This window comes from Micromys minutus, assembly GCF_963924665.1.
Source record: "Micromys minutus genome assembly, chromosome: 9".
Taxonomy (NCBI): domain Eukaryota; kingdom Metazoa; phylum Chordata; class Mammalia; order Rodentia; family Muridae; genus Micromys; species Micromys minutus.
The window spans coordinates 39,552,293-39,574,480 of record NC_137978.1 but is presented as its reverse complement, the minus strand read 5'-3'; the positions used below and the strand labels follow the sequence as shown (position 1 = coordinate 39,574,480).

Below are 22,188 nucleotides of genomic sequence, written 5' to 3'. Positions count from 1 at the left end.
TGCCCACTGAGGCATCTTGCTGGCTCCGGAGTCAGATTCTGCCAGCATGGGTTTAGGTCAGAACTAAGGTGAATAGGCTCTCACAGCAAGGGTTTTCCCTCACTGAGCTGTCTCATCAGCCCTAAATCTGCATTTTTAATCTTCTTCTCAAAGGTGAGAAAACTGATACTTGATTCAGCAGCACAGATACTAAAATTGGAGTGATACAGAGATTCTCATGGTCCCTGTGCAGGGATGACTTGCAAATTCATAAAATATCCCATACTTTAAAAATGATTTTTATGACTTGTTTTTATTTTATACGCATTGAAGTTCTGCCTGAATGTATGTCTGTGTGAAGGGGGTCAGGTTCCCTAGAACTGGAGTCACAAGGTGTAAGCTGTCCCAAGGGTGCTGGGAGTTGAACCACAGCCCTTTGGAAGAACAGCCAGGATTCTTAATCACTGAGCCATCTCTCCAGCCCTTTAAATAAAATGTTATCATAGAATTATTTGTTCCATTAAAATCTTTCAACCTGCACCAACGACAAACCAAACATGGGAAAATGGAGGCTGGACTTGTGGTGGCTTACACCTTTAATCCGAGCACTCAAGAAGCATAGATAGGCAGATGTCTGTGAGCTGGAGGCCAGTCTGGTCTATATAGCCAGGCAGAGCTACACAGTGATCCCCTGCAGAGAAAGAGGGAATGGGGAGAGGGAGAGGGATAGAGGAGGGGAGCACAAATACAGTAAGTAGATGCCAAGAATGTCAGAGTCAGAACTGAACTTCAGACTGTCAAATGTCAAAGCTCTAACCAACACCTGGGTAGTCAGTGAACCTCTGGAAGGCAGTCTCTCCCTTAAGAATACCATGGCTGAGGACTGGGTAAGACCAGACACTAAGTCTTCAGTAGGTGGGAACCCTCCCTCCTTCTCTTTCATGGTCAAGTGCTGCTGTTAGGACTTAGAGTCTAAAGGTCAGAGAAAGTTAGGAGATCTGTGGCCTTGTCTAGCCTGGGGGAGGGAGACCCAGGACGTGGGGGCTGTGCTCTTTCTCCTCTCCATTTTCAGTGGGCTCACATTTCCCTGTTCACTCTCTTTCCATTGGCCCAGAAAGACGTGCCCCAGGGAGTTCAGGGATCAGCCTCATGGACTCTCTGTTCCTGTTCCCCATCTGTCTTCTCCCCCTTCTTGAGAAACAGGTGTGCCTGAGCCAGAGCTGGAAGCAGAGTGCTTGTGTGTGTGTGTGTGTGTGTTTCCTTCCCACCCAGGAGATCCGTGCGAACACTTCCCTACCTCAAACTCAAGACGCCCCATCTTGTCTTCTTACTTTGCAAGAGTTTTCAAAAGAATGCTCTGGGTCTCTTCTGCCAAGCCGCTCATGGCTTCCTCTGGGTGCTGAATCACTCTCTGGTGCCTGCAACCACAAGACCTCCTTCCTCCTAGTGAGAAAATACCCTTCCGTCCCTGGCTTTATTGCTCACTCTTAACGCTACAATGTGCAGAGCCCTCACAAGCCTCAAGCTTCGTAAATACCCTCTTTCAAATCCCTAGAAACGTCCTTTGTGCTCTCAAGCCCACAAGGGTGTAACGGAGGGGAAAAAATGAGTGACAGGCAGAGCATGGCAAGGAAGCAGAGAGCAAATGATTAGAAGCTGTGTGTAGGTTCCATGTGTATGGTAGTTTATCACCTCTTTTACTCTTAAAAATAAAACAACATACAAACTGGTCTACAAAGACTTTGATGACGTGGCTCTAAATGCCAAGCTGGTAGTTGTACAATGCCAATCTAGGGCTATCTCTAGAGTCCCCCACCTCCAGGGTACAATGATGGCATCCCCAGATGCTGCTGATCACTAATACTTCTTCAGGGGACAAGGCAGGAGTGGTCATTCTATCAGATAGCTAAGCTTCTTGAGATGAGGCCAGGAGGGTGGTCACAGACTAGATCATGAAGTAGCTTGCTTCCAAGGATGACAAACAAAACGGAATTTTCCTCACGTAAACTGGGTAAACAAAGATCAAGTTGTAGAGGAAGGAAAAAGACTTTTGTTTTTGTTTTTTTCAAAAAGATTTATTTATTTTATGTATACAAGTACATTGTAGTTGTTTACAGACACACCAGAAGAGGGCATCAGATCCCATATGGTTGTGAGTCATCATGTGGTTGCTGGGAATTGAACTCTGGACCTCTGGAAGAGCAATCAGTGCTCTTAACCACTGAGCCATCTCTCCAGTCCCTGGAAAAAGACTTTTTATACTATGACCTTTTCCATATCTACTTGTCCCCTCTGAAGAGGGTTTCCATGGCATTTATTCTTTAGCTAGGGAGGTGACCGGTGTCATGTAAAATAGATGCAATTAAAGGAGTCTGTGGAAGCCTGCGAAACCTGTGTACTGGTTTTAATCTCAACACTTGATGGGTGGATATCTGTGAGTTCGAGGCCAGCCTGGTCTACATTATATCATCTAGGACAGTTAGAAAGAACTACATTGTGATATCCTGTCTCAAAAACAAACAAACAAAAAAAACCAAAACCAAAACAAAAACAACAAAAAACAAAATAAAAAAGAGCCTGCTGAAGATTAGTCTCACATTGTGGAAAAGATTCCAAATGCCAACAGATGAAAATATAAGGGAGGAGGAGAGGAGAGGGGAGGGGGAAGGAGTGTACAAACAACCCCAAACACTGCTGTGATGCTTGGCTGGGTCCAGCTCTCTCTTGTGCTACTTAAAGGTAACTTTAGTGGCAACAAAAATAACAGGATAGCTGGGCACACTGTCACACACTTGTAATCCCAGCTCTTTGCAGATGCAAGAGATCACCATGAATCTTTGGCCATCATGGTGTATGAGTTTCAGTGAAGCCAGGCCTACCTAGCTAGACACTGCCTCAAAACACTGAACCTAATTAGACTAAGCCAAACTCAAGAAACAAGCTAACAAAAAGACAGAACAAAACCAGAAACAAAACAATTTTACCGTCAACCTGCTAACAAGTAAACCCAACATTAAGCACTGAAAACATATTAAGCCATTTAAACCTCACAATCCTGAGAGTATAGTATTATGTTATCATTTTACAACTAGATGTGGATACTAAGCCACAGCAAAACTAACTTTTCTTGGTTAAGAGCAGAGCTGGGATCAGAACACTCCCTCCAAGGTTCAAGGCTCTATCCAACACATTACTACCTTATGTTAAGTCTACCAGACAGACTTCACAACTTTGATGGTTATGAAGGACTCAGAACTTTATTGCCATTAGAAGATTCTTTTCTATGCTGCTTCTCAATACAATTCTGCAACTCAGTGCCCTTGATACTCCTGTGAACAAGACCAGCCTGCTATTATTATGTTCATTTTATGGGTGAGACGCATGATGCTCGTTAAAGTCAAGCAATCAGCTCAGAGTCACCCATCCAGAAGTCAGCTGAGGAACCAAATGTTTTAAAGTGCTCTTTCCAGCAAACTGTAAGATTCAGGTTATTTCTAGTTTTTTTTGGTTTGTTTGTTTTTAGACTAGGTTTCATTTCACTATGTAGCCCTGGCTGGCCTGGCGATAACTATTTAAGAACAGGTTAGCCTTGAACTCACAGAAATTTGCCACCTTCTGCCTTCAGAGAGCTGGAATTAAAGGTGTAAACTATGTTCTACTTAGAATTTTAACCCAAGCCAAGTCGCAGGTGACAGCACATGCGCACACGCGAGCCGAGCTCAGCCAGAGAGCAGTGCCAGCCGCACGTATTCCCAGATGCCAACGTGCGGCCTAAACTAGGTCTCCGGACCGACTCGTGGACGTTCTCTGAGGACAGAGCTGTGAAGAAATCCCAAGACTTTAGCTTAGGAAACTACATCTCCCAGAAGCCTCCTGTTCGGACCGCTTGAGCGGGGATGTATTTCCGGTAAGGCAAACTTCTGATAGGTTGCATAGCAAGCCTCAAGCGGCTGGGCCTGCTTCCGGTAGTCTTGGCGAACAGGCAGGTTGGGTAGTGCGGTCGCGGTGGTGGAGTCTGTCGAGCATTTCCTAGATCTCTGTAAGCATGTCGGCGGCTTTTCGCAAGGCAGCCAAGACCCGCCAGCGGGAACACCGAGAACGAAGCCAGGTAGGCCCTCGCAAGCCCCATGGGCGCCTGCCGGTGGCCCCCGCCCCCTCGCTGTCCCAGCATCCGGATACCGGACTGCGCATCTGCTTTCTGTCAATACGCGACACATGGGGTCTGACTCAGGCATGCCTTTTCGGGGAGACCCAGGGACTGGGTTAGGGGCATTGTGAATTTCTATGGTAGAAAGTTAAATGGGAATTGAGTGAGTCAAGGTGTGTCAGATACCTTTCCCTAGAAATTGAGGCCAGTGTCAATCAAACGTAACGAGTGACCTGCGACAGTAGGCACCAACCACAACCGACGCATGCAGGGGTGTTTCTAAAGTGGGCCTGACTTTTGGCATAGGATTTGTGTGGTTCATGCAGATCGAGCCTATGCCTCCCCCTAAATCGTGGTACTTTCCTTATCTCTTCTGGACAGTGTCTTGACCATTTACAAACTCTGTGGGACCTCATAGCCCAGGTCTATAATTGCAACCACCCAAGAGGCCAAGGCAGAGGGATCACAAAATCATGGCCTTCCTGATCAACTTAGAACTGACTCAAAATAAAAATCTAAAAAAATTCTAGGCATACAGCTCAGTAGTGCTTAGTGAATGTGGGGCAGTAGATTTAGTCCTTGGTAGGAAGAAAGGAGGAAGAGAGTGCTCCACTAAGTTTAATTAGAATAAGTAGGTGTGGATTTTCTGAGGAGAATGTGTTGGGGTTTGGATATTCGGTAGAAACAAAGACGTATGCAGAATCTCTTTATCCACTTCACTGTCATCAGAAATCACAGAACTGGTTCTATCAAGCCTTTAACAAGCCTTGGAGAGAGGGCTTAGTGATTAAGAGTACTTGGCTGCTCTCTCAGAGTTCAAATCCCAGTACCCACATCATCGGCTCACAAATATATGTAACTCCACTCTAGGAAGACCACCCCCCCCCTCTGGCTTCCATAGCTTGCTCCCCTCCCCCCCACTGACTTTTTTTTAATTAAAAAAAAAAGTGTATGTGGGGAATGGGTGCATGAGCACATATATCTGTGGGAGCTCATTCTGGAGCAGAGATTATATGTAGTTGTGATTTGTCTGATATCCTGATATGAGTGCTGGGAAATGAACTTGGATCTTGTGAAAGAGAAGAATGTGCTTTTAACTGTTAAGCCATCTCTTTAACCCCTTGAATAAATATTTTTTCTTTTTCTTTTGTTTTTAAAGGCAAGAGATCACCAGTTCAGGGTAATCCATCAGGTTTTAGGATATTCTGGACTACATCAGGCAGTATCTCTCTTTTTTTTTAAAAAAAAATTATTTAATATATAAGTACACTGTAGCTGTCTTCAGACACACCAGAAAAGGGCATCAGATCCCATTACAGATGGTTTTGAGCCACCATGTCGTTGCTGGGAACTGAACTCAGGACTTCTGGAGTGCTCTTAACTGCTGAGCCCTTTCTCCAGCCCATGAGACAGTATCTCAACAAAACAAACTGGGTTGGTAAAGCAACTGAGCTAGTAGATATGCTTGATGCATGGTTTGACAGCCTGAGTCAGACCCTCAGAACTCATACACTAAAGGAAGGAAAGAGTGGAGTCTTTTTTCTGTTTTTGAGATTATAACTTAGTTACAACATTTGTTCCTTCCCTTTCTGACCTCCAGACACTCCCATATCCCTCCTCTGCTTGGTCTTGGACCAGAGACTTTCTCTGTCCTCCACATATGCCATGATGCATGGCATGTGCTCCCACGTACACATATATCATGCATATACACAAAATTAAACCCCAGGGACTACAGTCCAAACCCTATGTATGCAACCAAAGGGTCTTCAGAGATCATGCTTTACAGATCCTGAGGAAAAGAACATTGTCTCTGAGACCATGCAGCTGACTGATGCTGTAGTGTTGAGACTCCCCCCTCACCCCCCCTTTTTTCTTATGGTCTAAGAATCCTTTTGTAGTTGATCTTAACCACCAGGCTAAGAAGTGATACCACCTTCTTTGTCACGGTTCACTTTCCTGCTTAGTAGCCTTTATTAGCACGTATGCTCAGTGGAAGCAGCATTGTACATGGATTACATTTTTTATTTCACACGTATCTTTATCTAACCACGTGTGTATTGGTGCCACAGCTTTGTGAAGGCCAGAGGACAATTTTTAGGAGTCGGTCTCAGGTTCAAACTCAAGGCATTAGACTGGACGGCAAGTGACTTTATGCACTGAGCCGTCGCACCAACAGTAATGTATTCTACCATTTTGTTTGTGAGACTGTTTATGGACCTATCTAAAACCAGGAGTATCCAGAACTTGCAGTGTAAACGCATGGCTCTCACTGCCGCTAAACTCAGACCAGCTGTTGGCAAGCGTGTTATTATTATTACGTCCTCACACTTTCCTGAGGAAATGAAGACTCAGAAGGGTCAAGTGTTGTTCTTGAATAGGTGCAGCTAGAGCTGACAAAGCCAGAAAATGTATCAGATGTTTTAAGAATGTAGAGGCAGTTTTTTGGTTTGTTTGGTTTTGTTTTTGAGACAGTGTTTCACTATGTAGCCTTGGTTGGTCTAATACTCTGTGGAAGACCAGGCTGGCCTCCAATTCACAGAGATCCGCCTGCCTCTGCCTCCTGAGCGCTGGGATTAAATGTATGCTCAGCTAGAGGCAACTTTATAAGCGGTGGCACATAAAGGATGCGGGACGTGGAGGGTGGAGAGAATGCTCGGTGCTTAAGAGCAATGGGCCCTCTTCCAGAGAACCCAGGTTCAGTTCTTAGCATCTGCATCAGCCTACAACCATCTGTAACTTTAGTTCTAGGGCATCTGAGGCACTCTGGCCTCTTTGGGTACCAGGCATACTTGTGATGCACAGTGTGAAAGCAAAAGAGTCATACACATAAAATGAAAAAAAAAAAGTAAAATATCAGATGTGGAACATGGATGGAGAGGGTAGAGGTATAGAGCATTGTGGTGAAGTGTATTGGACTGGGTGATCAGTTTGCTTTTGAAGGCAAAGCTAGTAAATTTTTATCTTTTTGAGACAAGATCACCCTATTTAACTTAGATTTACCTCAAGTTTCAGTTTACGATCCTTCTGCCTCAGCCTCATGGATAAGGGGATTACAGTATGTTCTGCTTGAAACGATCACCTTTGAAGTGTTCTAGGAATAGCTCTATGTGCTGTACAAAGACTGTCTCCGAATTTCACAGTGTCCTTGGGAGATAGACGTTGTTCCATTTTGCACATTAGGAACCTGATGCTTAAAGAGATTAACTTTAGTAGCTAGAATCACTGCTGCAAGTGGTTGACTTAGGTTAACATAAAAGAAAGATTTTGAGACAGTGCCGGGGTCGTTTTTGAATTTGAGTTTCTTGTATGTGTCTCTGTCCTCTTCCTTGTTGAGGCAGTGGAAGCTTTGTGTTGAGGACATAGACGTGTAAACTGACTCATGCTGTGTCTGGTTTCTTCTGTAATGTACATGTACAGTCACACATTAGTGATTTCAAGTCCCAGTGTTGTTCCCTGACCTTTAAAATGTCCTTCTCTGTCAGTCTCCATCCCTTTGCTGTATTAAAAATAAAAGATAGTGGTCTGAAGAGATGGCTCAGCGTTAGGGAGCACTGGCTGTTCTTCCAGAAGACCTGGGTTCAGTTCTTGGCACCCACACGTCAGCTTACACCTACCAGAGGATCCGACACCCTCACACAGATGCACATGCAGGCAGAACACCAATGCATCTAAAATAAAGATAAAGCATTCGCAGTTCTTTTTTTTTTTTTTTTTTTTTTTGGTGGAAAGCTATTGTGGACACTGGAGAGATGACTCAGCAGGGAAGAGCATTTACTGCTCTAACAGTAGTTACTCAGGCTTGGTTCCCAGCATCCATGTGGTAGCTTACAGCCACCCATACTTCAGTTTCAGGGGATTTGATGTTCTTGTCTGACCTCCAGGGCACCAGGCATGCATGTGGTACACATATGTATCTAGAGGCAAAACACTCATACACATAAACCTAGCCAGGATGTGGTGCACATGTTTAATCCTAGCAGTCAGGAGGCAGAGGCAAGTGGATTTCTTGATCTCAAGGCCAGCCTGGTCTACAGAGAGAGAGTTTCAGGACAGCCAGGGCTACACAGAGAAACCCTGTCTCAAAAAAAACCAAACAACAACAAAAATTCCAACCAACCAACCAACAAACAAACAACAACAACAACAAAAAAATAACTAGAAAGAAAACAAAAACCAAAATAATTTCTTAAAATGTAATTTTATTTTATATGCTTTAGTGTTTTGCCTGCACTGTGTGTTTGATTTCCTTGGAACCGGAGTACCAGACGGGTGTGAGCTGCTATGTGGGCACTGGGAATTGAACCCAGATTCTCTGGAGAAACAGCCACTGCTCTTAACAACTACTGAGCCATCTCCCCAGTCCCAGTTTTGATTAAGCATCTCTCTCTGTCTCTCTCCCTTTCTCTTTCTTTTTCTTTCACCCTCTTCTCCTCCCTCCCTCCTGCTCTCTTTCTCCTTTTCTGTAGCTCTTTGCTGGTCTAGAACTTGCTATGTAGACCAAGATGGGGTGGAATTCAGAGATCAAACTACCTTTGCCTCCTGAGTGCTGGGATTAAAGGTGTGTGTCACCACCACCCATAAAAATTTTGAAAAAAAAAAATCAAGAAAAAAAATTTTTTTTTTGAGACAGTATTTAACTATGTAGCATTCTGTGTAGACCAGGCTGGCCTGGAGGTCACAGAGATTTACCTACTTGTCTACCGAGTGCTCTGAGTTCTTGTGGCAGCATACAGTTTAAATTTTTAAAAAATTACATTTACATATTGGGTTTGTGTGTGTGTGTGTGGGGGGCGTGTGCTTTGGGCAACCATATCAGGGAGTGGTTATGGAGGTTAGAAAACAACTTTTGGGGAGTCAGCTCTCTTTTTATCATGTAGGTTCTGGGGATCAAAGTTAGACTTAGTGGTGGACATTTACCTCTGAACCATGTTCCCACCCTGAGCTGTCATTGCACCAGTGGAATATGTTATCCCTTGAAAGGTTCAGAGATGACAAAGGTGACAGTAAAATCCCATCCAAATCATTATCCAAGTTCAGTAGAGACATAAACCTGCAGCCTCAGAAGTCAAGGTTGCAGTGGTAGGAATCTACCATCCTGGCTCTTGATAGGCTGAGGAGGGAGGCTTGCAAGCCCTACCCTGAGTTGTCACTCAAGTTCCAGGCCAGACAGCCTGGGCTATAGAATGAGACAGTCTCAAAAACAAACACAAACAAACAAACAAACCCCAAACCCCCCAAAAAAAATCAAAACCAAAAAGCACAAAACAGGATATGGTGGGCACACCCATTCATCATCATAGCTTCTGGGAGGCTGAGGCAGGAGGTCATGAGCTCGAAGTCAAGGGGAGCTGTATAAAAACCTGCCTCCAAAACCAAAGCCAAACACAGTTGTTCAGAGCAGAAAGACGAGTGAGTATAGTGGGCTCTGAGATAGTGCAGCCTGGCACGGACAGAAGGGATTATTCTAATTTTAGCTCCAGGCTTTACTGGTTCTACACTCCTAGAGAGTGAATACTTCGTGTACTGCCGCTAGGAAGACCTTGAACTTTTTGTTTTATCTGAGAGAGGGTTTCTCTGTGTAGCCCTTGCTGTCTGGAATTCACTATATAGAACAGGCTGTCCTTGAACTTACAGAGATCCTCCTGCCTCTACCTCCTGAGTGGTGGGACCAAAGGAGTGTGCCACGTCTTCTGGCAACCTTGGACTTCTGATAGCCCATCTACTTCTTCCTGTAAGGATTACTGACAGGTGTGTGCTACCACGATTGGCTTATGTGGTGCTGTGGACTGAACCTAGGCAAGCATTCTACCAGCTGAGGTGCATCCCCAGCCTTGGTTCTGCATTCTGATCTAGTCTCTGAGTGCCATCCTGTCTGCAATACTCTTTCCTTTTTTGTAATGTCATAGAGAAGAAACAGGAGTATGCAATAAACATAGCACATTGCTTTGGGACAGAGCAGGTACATAACTGTGAGCTGTTAAGTTGATGTAAGGAGAGCTGGGATATAGCTCAGTTGGTAGAATACTTGCCTTGAATGCTAGAGGTTCTGGGTTGATCCTTAGCACCTAATAAAAGCCAGGTATGGGGGCATATACCTTTAATTCCAGCACTCTGCACATGGAGAGTTTAAGTATGTAGAAGGATTATGAAAGCTGTCTAAAGCTTTCCCCCACAGCAAAAAGTCATAAAGGCATCTGATAAACACACACATAATTTATATAGTGTTTCCTGTAGCTGAGGCTGGCCTTGAACTCTTCTGTTTCTCAAGTTCTGGGATTATAAGCATTACCAATTTAACCCGACATTAAGTATTCAGCGTAATGGTATCGAATACAAGGGTCGACCAAGATGTGCTCATTGAACCTACATGCTATAGAAGTTTATGTCAGAGATAATACTTTCCCATTGTACTTGGTTTTGTCTCTACTGTTCTCTATGTTTTAATTGTTTCTGGTCTTACTATGTAGCCTAATTTTACAATCCTGTCTCAACTTCCCAAGTGTCAGGATTGTAGGCAAGCACCATTTTACCCAGCCTTTCTGTCTTATTTTATAGTTAGGGAAGTGACAGCTAAGAGAAATTCAGTAATTTATTTGCCCAAGGTCACAGATTGTTAAGGAGTAAATCGTGGACTGAACCTAGATCTGAAAACTCTAAATTTAGCTCCCTTACCACAGTTGCCTCCTGTTACTGTTTTCCCTTCATAGTATTTTATAAGCCCTTGGATTAAGTCGGTAGTAATTTTAGTACAACTGGCACCTGCTTGCTTAGTGCCGAGTCATTGTTGCCTCCCTCTGTCCTTAATAGGCCAAGAAACCTACTACGGTGGTGCCTGTGACCTGACTGGCTACCCTAGGATGAGCCCTCTCATCCTTGGGCAGGGTCCAGAACCAGGGAGGAGGGGGGAGCAGGGTGGTGGGTTGGCTCAAGGACACAGATGTACTGAGCACTACAGAGTCCTGTTTCTGTCAGGTGATGACACATCGTGTGTGTTTGCGGGAGAGCTAACTGCTTCTTTTTCCTTTTGTCCTCTAGCCTGGCTTTCGAAAACGCCTGGGTTTGCTGGAGAAAAAGAAAGATTACAAACTTCGTGCAAAGTGAGTCCAGTATCCCTGGTAGAGGGGCTGCCAGGAGTGCTTACAACAACCCCGTACTACACCTAAAGTGCCCCAGTGTCTAATTGCAGAACAATTTCCTGCCATTGATAAAATACCCAAAGCTCTGGCAGCCTGTTGGGTATTTTCCTGTGACCCCAAGCTTCCCTTTATTGAGACTGAGCATTGCTTATTTGAGTACTCGCGCTGTAATTTTTTTTTTTTTGTGTGTGTGCCCTTCCAGATGGTTTCTCACAGTGGGGTTGATTTGCCTCCATCTTAGTGCTTGAATCTTCTTGCTCCCTTTTCTTGACATTAAAGATACAATCTAAGACTCCATTAGCTGAGTCTCTTGCATCATTATGTGTGGTGTGGAATGAAGAGACGTGAAGGACGGATTCATGAGCCTGAGAGTGGGTGATGAACTCTGGAAACGCTTTATAAACAATTATGTCCATTCTTCTCTTTGGCACTTCATTTGAAAACGCTTGTAACTGCTTATTAGAATACAAGTTAGCTGGGGCTCTATGCTCCTGGTGTTGCTGGTGGTGATGATTTTTCTATAGGTCCCAGGTTTTAATTTTTTAAACACTGATTTATTATATTTTAGTTTTGGAGATTAAGTCTCACTAGGTATCCCTGACTGGACCGAAAATTCACTGTGTAGACCAGGCTGACCTTAAATTTATAACTATCCAACTGTCTCTGTCTCTGATATATGCCTGTGGGGGCCAGAGAGGGTATCAGATCCCCTGGGAACTGGAGTTTCAGACAGTTGTTAGCTGCCAAGTCTGTTCTGGGAATTGAACCGGGGGCCTTTGAAAGAGCAGTCAGTGTTCTTAACCACTGACCTATCTCTCCAGCCTCTCAGCTTTTTTTCATATGAGTTTTATTTTTATGACAGTCTCCCTGTGTATCTAGGCTGGCCTCAAATTCAAGATCTCCTACCTCAGCCTCTCTCATTCTGGGATTAGTTTTATATATCATGCCTGGCTGGTACCAGAGCTTTTTGTTGTTGCTGTTATTTGAGACAGGGTTTCTCTGTGTAGACCAGGCTGGCCTCCAGCTCACAGATCCTCCTGTCTGTGTTTTCCAAGTGCTAGGATTAAAGGTATGTGCACCATGCCCACTGTACCAAAGGTTTTGAAGCAAATTGTAAGAACTGAATAGTGATTGTTTCCCTTTTTATGGTGTGGTAGGAAATGAGACTTGAACCTGGGGCCTTATGCCTTCCAGAGCAGCTTTCTGCCAGTGAGCTTAGACCCAACCCCAAGTGCTTTGGAGGGCCAGGCAGCATTCTGTGAGATACAGTTGTGTGTCTGTTTATTCCTTCCAACAACCTTCTGTGGTAGGTTACTGTTCTACTCATCTTATATATGAAATCAGGAGTAGAATGGTTCTTCAGCTTACCCAGGGTTACTTAGCCAGAAGTAGTGGCGTCTGGATGACTGCAGAAGTCACCACTCTACTTGTACTGTGTGGCAGTCAGTGGGGGGAGTCATGGCAACAGAGGCAGCCCTTGTGAGGATTTGAGGTGGTGCTTTACCTGGTGTCCTCGGATGTGTAGTGGAGACAGGTGATCGGAGCTGTGGCTGTAATAAGGGCTCTTAAGACGATGAGTTTTATGGAGAGCCTGACTCAGCGGCAGTGGACCACGGAGCAGATGTGCCCACTGCTGTATGTGTTTAGAACGTTTTATTTTATGTGGTCTTCATTGGTTTGTCTGCTTTGAAGGTGTTTGTTTGTTCATTGAGACAAGCTTAGAGTGATTTCAAATTTATGATTCTCTTACCTCAGTCTCCCAAGTGTTGGGGTAACAGGTGTACATCCTCATTTTGAAATTTTAAATGCATGCTGTTAGTTCATTTGTGTGGGAAGGTGTTTTTGTTTTTTGTTTTTAATTTTCCCCCTTTTTTGCAACGGCTTTCTTCTGACTTGCTTTTTTAGTGACTATCATAAAAAACAAGATTTCCTCAGAGCTCTCCGGAAGAAGGCTCTTGAAAAAAATCCAGATGAATTCTACTATAAAATGACTCGGGCCAAGCTCCAGGTAGGCGCAAAACAGATAATAGTCATTGGAGAAATAGTCACGGGTGGAAGATGAGGCAGAGCAAAGAAGCATCCTTGGTTTAACTTGGCCCTTCTCCAGTTGTACCAGGTGCTCCTGGTTCGAGGTCTGAGGCAGACTGTCCAGATGCTCCTCCTACCTTTGCACTTCCTTTGTTTTTATTTTAATATTGCAAATGGAACCAAGTATGTTTGTATGCTAGACAAAGTGCTGCCCCTTAGCTGTGCATATCCCATCTTCTTATCCGTTCAAGGTGGGTATCAGTGGTCTTAGGCCCTGGATTGCTCTTGGCGTGCACACAGTATGTGCTTGTCTTTGTTTTCAATGTGAATTATGCTAACAGCTTGCTAATGATTGTACTCTACTAAGGACTGTACCTGCTAACCCTCAACCTTAGGATGGAGTTCATATTTTCAAAGAGAACAAAGAAGAAGTCACAGCAGAGCAGCTGAAGCTGATGAGAACTCAGGACATCAAGTACATAGAGATGAAAAGGGTGGCGGAGGCCAAGGTAACAGTTGACTCTTTGTTCCAATGCTCTTTGTGGGTTAAGAAAGGACACGGCAGATTGTGGTTGTGCATATCTCTAATCCCAGTGCTTGGGGGGCAAGAAATATCCAGGTTCTGGTTTAAACAATAACAGGAGAGGATTTTATAATCTCAAGTTATCAGTGTGTTCCACAGTCCTCAGTGTGCTTGGGGGTGTTGATGACTTAGATAGAGTTCAGGTTTGAGAATGAGACAGAGGTAGGTTAAATCCAGACTCTGCTAGTTTCTAGCCCCATGGTTATGAACCACTTAATTTCCTTGAGAATGCTTTTGTTTGTCTGTTTGTTTGTTTTGGTTTGGTTTTCAAGACAGGGTTTCTCTGTGTAGCCTTAGATATCCTGGAACTCACTCTGTAGATCAGGCTGGCCTCAAACTCTCAGAGATCCGGCATGAGAATGCTTGTTTCTGGCATATATTCTCAATATTGAATTTTGTGGCATGCTTTATCTAGTACTTGATGAGTAGGAGGTGTTTGGCATGTTTAAGTGCTTTCGTTTGAAAGAATCAAGCCATTGAGAACGAAGAATAATGGCAGGCAAGCGTGATGATGCTGGATGAAAGTCAGTGCCTAAAATACCAAAAAAGAAAAAAGCATGAAAGGAATTCTTGGGTACCCAAGAGTGATGCTGTGAAGTGTCTAGGTTCTTGCAAGTTTATTTCTGAGACCCTGGAGACCCGCTTTAAAGAAGCCATATTCCTGTTGCAGAAAATTGAAAGACTGAAGTCAGAGCTCCACCTGCTGGATTTCCAGGGGAAGCAACAGAATAAGCACGTGTTCTTTTTTGACACTAAAAAGGAAGGTATGACATGTTGGCGTGGCGGTGTCTGGGATGGTCTGTATGTCACTGTGTGTCATGTGCTGCTAGGGACAGCCTGTGCCTTAAAGTTTTGTCTTGAATTTCAGTGGAACAGTTTGATATTGCAACTCACTTGCAAACGGCCCCAGAACTAGTTGACAGGGTCTATAATAGACCCAGGATAGAGACCTTGCAGAAGGAGAGAGTGAAAGGAGTCACCCCTCAGACTCGCCTCAAGGTATGTGCCTCGGTTTACACTCAGATGGTCATCTGGAGGAGTCTCAGTTTCTCTTTGTGGTTCTTTTTTTGCTCGTTTTGTATACTTGTGGGAAACTTTTAAGACTTGGTTGACTGAGTGGAAAGAAGATTTGGTGATGGGGGTGGAAGTGGAGTTTTTGTTAGTTTGTTTTGAAGGACGTGCTGTTGTCAGGAGCTTGGGTTTGGGTTCGAATCCAGCTCTGATCTGGTCCTTTGCTTTAATGCGTGGGTCCCAGCATTTAGAGATGCAGAGCAGGGAAGAAGACAGAGATGTGCTGTGCTCCGCCTTGGTCCTGCCTTCGCAGAGGGTGCACCTATTAAAATGTTTTCACCGCTCTCGTTTGTAACCAAGAGTTTGTATTGACGTTTCCCTGTGGTGCTTTCTACCACATAACTGGGTTGTGGAGATGACAGGATTTTTCTGAAAGCCTTCTGGAGTTGAACTCTCACTTCTGACTGATTCATTTAAAAAAAAATGCTGTCAATGTGTTTCAAGCAGACAGCTGTTCTGTTTTGATTTGAATCATTTACACTGCATCAGTTTTGCTTCCAATGTTTAATTTCACAGCAGTTTCCTCTAGCTCAGAGGCAGCTAAACTTGCTTTAGTAATATAAATACCCCTAATTAGTTTGACTATATTGGGTAATCCCATAAATTTGACAGTCTGTGCAATAAAGTGAAAACAAAAGCTGTCTGCAACCACTGCTGTGAGGCTGTCGTGGAGCTGAGGAGCCGGAGTCTGAGGCCCGTGCTAGCCTCGCTCTGTACGAAATACTTCAGCCTAGGAGCTGGCTGGGGGCTTCTCGTGATAACCCTGGCTCTCAGTGTAATTGTAGTTGGCCAAGTCACTGCTGCTCCTCAGGTAGTGTCGTGGTCCTCACAGACCCTGGGGGATGGTGTGCCACTTGTGCTTACAAAGGTGAGAGGACTTGGACCCGCTGGTTTTTGACCAGTGGTGCTTGACTCCACTGCTTTGTGTAAAGCGTAATCACTTTCGTGGAGATCCTGCTGCTGAGAAGACTGCAAGTCTGCAACTTGGAGTGATACAAAAATTCTGTGACTGGCTTGAGGAGGTCTGTGAGCATCCACTCCTAACACTGAGATGTTGCCTATATGTGTACATATAGGTTCCTGTGTTTACAGGTTGAACATTCTTAGTCCAAAGCAGCGAAATCTGGGATCCTTCAAAATTTGCAGTGTTTTGAGTGCCAATAGGACAGGAGTGGAAAACTGTACACCTGATTTCCTGTGATGGGCTACAGTCAGGATGCGGGCACACCAAAAATGCTGTGTGAAGTTATCTTCAGGCTGTGTATATAAGAGATATATGAAAGATAAGGAGTCTCTTGTTTAGACTTGGGTCTCATCCCTAAAGTATCTCATGCACATGCAAATATTGCAAACACCCCCAAATCTGGAATCCAAACATGCCGATTCCAAGCATTCGGATGAGTTATACTCAATCTGTGTGCTGTCTTACAGAAGAGGCCAACATTGTTACTGTCTCAGATGCTTACAGAGTCTCTGAAGTGTAAGGACTTCCATAGTCCCTGAAGAGTCCTTAGAAGTCCCTTTTTCAGGCCATCTATCCTACAAATGCTCCTTGTTCTCTGTGAGATTTAGGTCCTCAGGCCCATGTACAGTTCTCATCACTGGGCCTTCTCTTGCTTTCTGTTCACTTTGGCATGCGTGCAGTCTGGGCTGGCTGCCCTCAGCTCCAGTAACCAGGTGCTCAGAGGCTGAGGCTACTTAGCGTATGTACAACCTCTGGGAACACTCTTGGGACTGGGGGCTCAGGACTGCCCTGACTGTGATTTAGGCAAACCACCTACCCTTAGGCCAGTTACTTTCCTTCTGCATCTGTAAGAGGATATCGATAGGAAGTTTGGTTGCTGTATGTCTCCCTTGTAGAAAGAGCTGGTTCTAAAGTGGGCGTCTGTACTCTAATGGCGCAGAACTGTCACAGAAAGGAGGGAGCTGATGGCACCACTGATGCATTTGGACTCGGGAAGCAGGCTCTCACTCATCTTTGCCTATTTTATTGAGTGTAAGTGTTTATTCTGCAGCGGATAGCCAAAGAGCGACAAAAGCAGTATGGCTGCCTGACGCAGCGCATCGAGCGGGAGAAGCAGCTGTTTGTTGTTGCCCAGAAAATCCAGACACGGAAAGACCTCATGGTAAGTGGAGGGAGCCTTGAGCCTTCTCTTCTCCTTTCTTCTTTTTTTCTTGTAAAGGTCTTAACTGAGACTGGATCTGTGTGTAAATCAACACCAGTGAAATGTCTGCTCCTTGGGGGCAGTGGTTTGAGCCTGTGTCTATTGCTCTGGCACTTAAAGTGGTCCTTGATGAAGAAGGTAATAAGGGGGTTATTAGCCAGTGCTTCGGAGCAGCAAAGGGTAGGATCAGGTAGCATATGGACTTTATAGCTTATGAACAGCTCCCGTAACATTTAAACAGGTTAACAAAACAGTGCATGCCGCTCAGTGGTGTTCAAAAATAGACAACATTGTACGGTTAAATAGCAGAGCTGAGGAATTTAAGAAGCTCTTTCGAATCACCGTTCCTCTAAATGTCAAAGTCTCCAGCCTTGCAGATCATTCAGGTTGGCCTTTCTCAACTGGGGCTCCGAGAGAGAATTAAATTTATATTTAAACAAAATAATTACTTGAGCTGCTCTCTCCTCAATTTTCCCAAAGACTGTCCACAGCTGGTCGCATTCTTTGGGCTCCCGGAGAGGTTAGGTGGCTCCATACAGGGTGGAGGAGGGCTGTATGGGGCTGCCCCTTAGCCAGAGTACTAAAAGGCTTTGCTGCTTTAGGAAGCCTGTTGGTGTTTACTGGTCACCTTTCTACTCTTACAGGATAAAACTCAGAAGGTGAAGGTGAAGAAAGAAACAGTGAACTCCCCAGCCATTTACAGATTCCAGGCTCGCCGAAAGCGTTGATGTCTTAAAAATTAGCCTCAGCATTCTGTATCGAAAAAAATTCTTATCTTGTCCCTCTTTTTGTAATAATTTCAGAATTTCTTAGTTCAAAAGGCTTGGTGTTCCTGTTTTGTAATGACTTACTGTCAACCTGATACCTGACATCTTTCTATGAAAATTTAAGTCCCTTCCCTGCCCTTGTTTCTGTCTTGTTGAATTGAGTCTCTTACATACAGTACTTATTTCTCCCTGGGAGAGTTGTATAATCTCACATAACAAAGTAGAAAATAGGTGAACACACTCTACTCTCAGTATTTAAGAACAATATCTTTATTTTGTAGCAGGAGCTGGGCTACTGACGTGAACAGCTACTACAGGCATTTTGGTTTATGTTCCCCTTAGGGAGAGTTATACATTGGTTTTTGTTTATATTTTTGTTTTGTCATTCTCCTTATAGTAAATTTTACATTCAGTTTTCAATTAAATCATTAGCTCTATTCCATTTTTATTACATTATTGAATTTTTCAAAAGTAATATAAAACCATAGTAAGAAGTAAAATCCTTGTTTTGTGTATGTGTGTTCCTATGAGTGCACACATGTGGTGCATGTGGAGGCCATAGGACTACCCCAGTGTCAACCCTTAAAGTAAGTCCACCTTGTTTTCAGATACTGTCTCATTGGCCTCCAGCTCATTGATGACGGCACGTGGCTGGCCAGCCAGGGAGCCCCAGGGACCCACCTGTCTGTGCCTCCCCTTTGCTGGGATTGCAGGTGTCCTTCCACTGTGTGGTTCCAGAAATCAGACTGCGGTTATCAGGCTTGGTGGCTGTCACTCTTACCTGCTGAGCCGACTCATCAGCTCCCACACTTAGCTTTTAAAATGTGAGGTCTAGAGCTGGGCAGTGCTGGTGCACGTCCTTAACCCCGGAACTTGGGAGGCAGAAGCAAGCAGGTCAAGGCCAGCCTGACCTAGAGTTCCAGGACAGCCAGGGCTACACAGGGGAACCATCTCCAAAAACAAAACGTAACAAAACAACAAAAAATGTGTGTTAAATTCTTATGTTTGCTCAGCAACTGAACCTGAATTTTTGTTTGTATGAGATGGGATCTCATGGCATCCTGGCTGACCTAAAGTTAGCTGTGTAGCTAGGATGACCTTGAACTCCTGGTCTGTCTCAATCCTAATGGCTGGGATTACAGACATGCCAAAAACACCTGGCTAAAGTAATCTGTTTTAAGGATTAAATATTTTGTACAGTTGGGAGAGTGATCTTCATCCTCTTATTATTTATTTGAGTGACTTCATAAGTTGTCTAAGAGTTCATTTCTCCCTCCTTACGTGTAAAAACACACTTAGAATTAGGACCTCATATGGCTCCTGTTTGTTTGTTCAGGAAGCTCACATCAGAACACTAGGGCTGGCTCTGTTCCTGCCCTTCTCCTCTGGGCCAGTTGCTGATTCCAAGGTTATAAATGACTTCACCGGAGAATACAGACCCCAGGCTATATGGAGCTGCTTCTTAGCTTCTTCCCTAGGTCCCACCCTTCCCTTCCATGCCCTTATATAGGGAAGGTAGGCCATGGCCAGTCAGAACAGGACTGAGCATGCTTGAGGAAGAGGTGGGAGAACTGAGAACAGGATTCTGGGAGCCTTATTCACATCCCACGTTCTGGAGAGGAATAGCTACATTGGTCTGATAGATTTTCTTTTTTAAGTGTGTATATGAGTGCTTTGCCTTTGCAGCGCATACATTCCTGTTGCCTACAGAGGCCAGAGTATAGGATCCCATGAAAGAAATTATAGCTGGTCATGAACACCATGTGGGTTCTGGGAGTTGAGTCTAGGTCCTCTGGAAGAGTAGCCAGTACTATTGACCTTGTAGCCATCTCTCCAAGCCCAGCTTTTTTTTTTTTTAAGTATTAGTAGGTGACATGGCTACTGGGTTCCTGTATAAAGCCTAGATGAAAAGCCTGTTTTCTCAGAATGATTACTGTGGGATTCAGATCTGGGATTCCTGAAAAATAAGGGTTTAGAGAACAGAGGTACTGAGCTCAGATAACACCAATGGTCTGAGTTTCGGTTCCACAAGAGAGATGTAGGGAAACACACTGTTGGGAAGCAATGGCTGGAGCGAGGTGAGGGTAGGGTACCTGAAAGGAATTTGACATGCTAAGGAGTCTGTTCTGGGGTAAGCAGCCAGGGGTTGCTGCTCTGATTCTTGCCATCCCTGGGTAGGGAGGCTGGGAGTATACGTGATCACCTTCTCATAAAGCAACACCCACACCAAAGTACACAATGTGCATGGCTCATGTTCACAGATGCATAAGGCTGCAACAACCTGAGCCTCAGAGACAGGTATGGACACATCCAATACACCCTCCTGGGCACACACACACCAATGGAGATGCTTGAAGGGGCTTGTGCTCGGTCCAGAGGGACCACAAAGTCCATTGTGTTTGAAGTACCCTAACTTCCAGGCTGGAGGTAATCAGAACCAGAGGAACAAGACTAGGTATGTCCTTGTTGCTGAGCCATTGTTGGATGTCTCTGGGGACCAAGGTTTCTCTTGCAAGAGTAGCAAGTGTTCTTAACTGTTGAGCCACCTCTCTAGTCCCTTGTTTTTATTTTTTGACATGGCTTCGTGCTGGCCTAGGCTACTCTCAAACTTTTATTATTCTGCCTCCTCACAAGTATTGGAATTATAAGCCACCATGTCAAGAGGTGGCTCCCCGAGAGTTCTTTAAGGGGAGAGAGATGGGTGGTTCTTTGTCATTAAGCCATTCCAGGATCGAGCCCCATGCATTCTTAGAATAGGATTTAGGCCAGTCCACAGACTGACTAGGAACAGGAGACCATTTGGTTTGTTTGTGTGTGTGTGTGTGTGTGTGTGTGTGTGTGTGTGTGTGTGTGTGTGTGTGTCCACCTTCTTAGGCTCTGGATGGTTTGGCATGTTGATGTGGCTGTGCCACTGGGCTGGGGCAGCCTGTGGAAGTGAAGAACATTTCTGTGACTTAGTATTCTTGTTTGGTTCATGGTTTGGCATAAGCTAAATCTTCAAAGCATTAGCCACCTGAAGCCTGTGGAACCCATGGATCTGCCCAAGAAAGAGTCCCTGAGGCCAGCCCAGTCAGCTGATAGCCACGTTTGAGGGTCAAGGCCTTGTCTTATTTTTCGATAGAAGAACTGGTGGGTGGGAAAGAGTCCAGCAGGTGGCGCTGGTGCCTCTCTGCTGGGCTGGTTATCAGCGAGTCTGCCGAAGGAGTGTCTGCTTGAATCTCCTTGCCCCCCAGAGATGCTGAGTATGGATTTGTTTATTGAATTTAATGCCACGGAGGAGTGCTCCATAAAAAAGATCTTTCCTTTTAGTTTGAACGTATCGTGGCTTTCTCACTTTTAATGAGGATCCTGTAGGGACCATTAGGGTCTTTCCCAAAGCCTCAGGTTTCCCAGAGGAGGGTCCTCCAGGATGTGGTAGGGGGGTTTCCTTTTGTGAAGTTCTGAGGGTTGACCTGTGGCTTACTGTATCCCTGTGTTCCTGGCTGTGGGTCACTGAACAATCAAAGCTGCACGACCTTCATCAGGGAAAGCACTGTGCAGACTGCTCTGCTTGCTAGTGGAGGCCCGTGAGGCCAGGGCCTGCTGGGACTTGAAACCATGAGGCAAGTAGGTGTGTGGTTCTGGGCTCTCTTCCTTCCAAAGCCATTTCAGCTTGCCAGTTCCCAAAGCCTCATGCGTTGGGAAGGGTGTATTGAGCCTGGGGTGGGAGTCCTGGCTCAAAACTGCTGATGGGGGAGGAATGGGGGTAGGCTGTCTGAGGCGGAGCTGGCAGGTCTCTTTGCAGTTGTCTTCTGGGGTCAGACGGTGCACTCTCTAGCCAGCCAGGTCATGGGGCGTCCTTGCTGGCACAGTGCCCACCCGCTTCTGGGTCTGTAATGGAAGCCAGAGCAACAGTGTAGCGAGGAAAGGCAGAGAGGCTGTACTTAGGTCCGTGGCCAGGGTATCACTCAGTGGGAGAGCTTTGGCCTAGACTTGAGTCCAAGTCTGAGACTTGGGACTCCACAAGAGGCTGTTGTGGTTATGCATACTTCTCTGCCTGTCTCCCCTAGAAGGCCAGGCTGGAGGAAACATCGCTCCTGCTGCTTCTGACTCCAAGTAAGGAATCTCCTTGTCTTCTCTTCCCAGCCCCTCTGGCATAGCATTTTTTTTTTGGTGGTGGGGGGGTCTTGTCTCAGTTTATCTCCCTGTCCATCTGCTCTGCCTAACTTGATGGTCCTAGAAAAGGTGATGGCCATATCTTGACAAGGGAAGGAACACACGGTGCTGGGAGGTCCCACAGTCTGTCCCTGGTAGGTGGAGGCTAGTCTAG

At 45.0% G+C, this 22,188-nt stretch overlaps 1 protein-coding gene across 1 annotated transcript; it reads left to right on the top strand.

Moving 5' to 3' along the window:
• The first annotated feature begins 3,949 nt into the window (after positions 1 to 3,949).
• Positions 3,950 to 19,020, top strand: UTP11 (UTP11 small subunit processome component). The gene is made up of 8 exons (XM_080921626.1): positions 3,950 to 4,087; positions 11,165 to 11,226; positions 13,171 to 13,273; positions 13,689 to 13,802; positions 14,547 to 14,640; positions 14,745 to 14,875; positions 16,963 to 17,073; positions 17,757 to 19,020. Exons 1-8 carry the CDS (start codon positions 4,025 to 4,027, stop codon positions 17,838 to 17,840), a joined length of 762 nt encoding a protein of 253 aa, XP_080777752.1. The 5' UTR covers positions 3,950 to 4,024; the 3' UTR covers positions 17,841 to 19,020.
• The last annotated feature ends 3,168 nt before the right edge of the window (positions 19,021 to 22,188 follow it).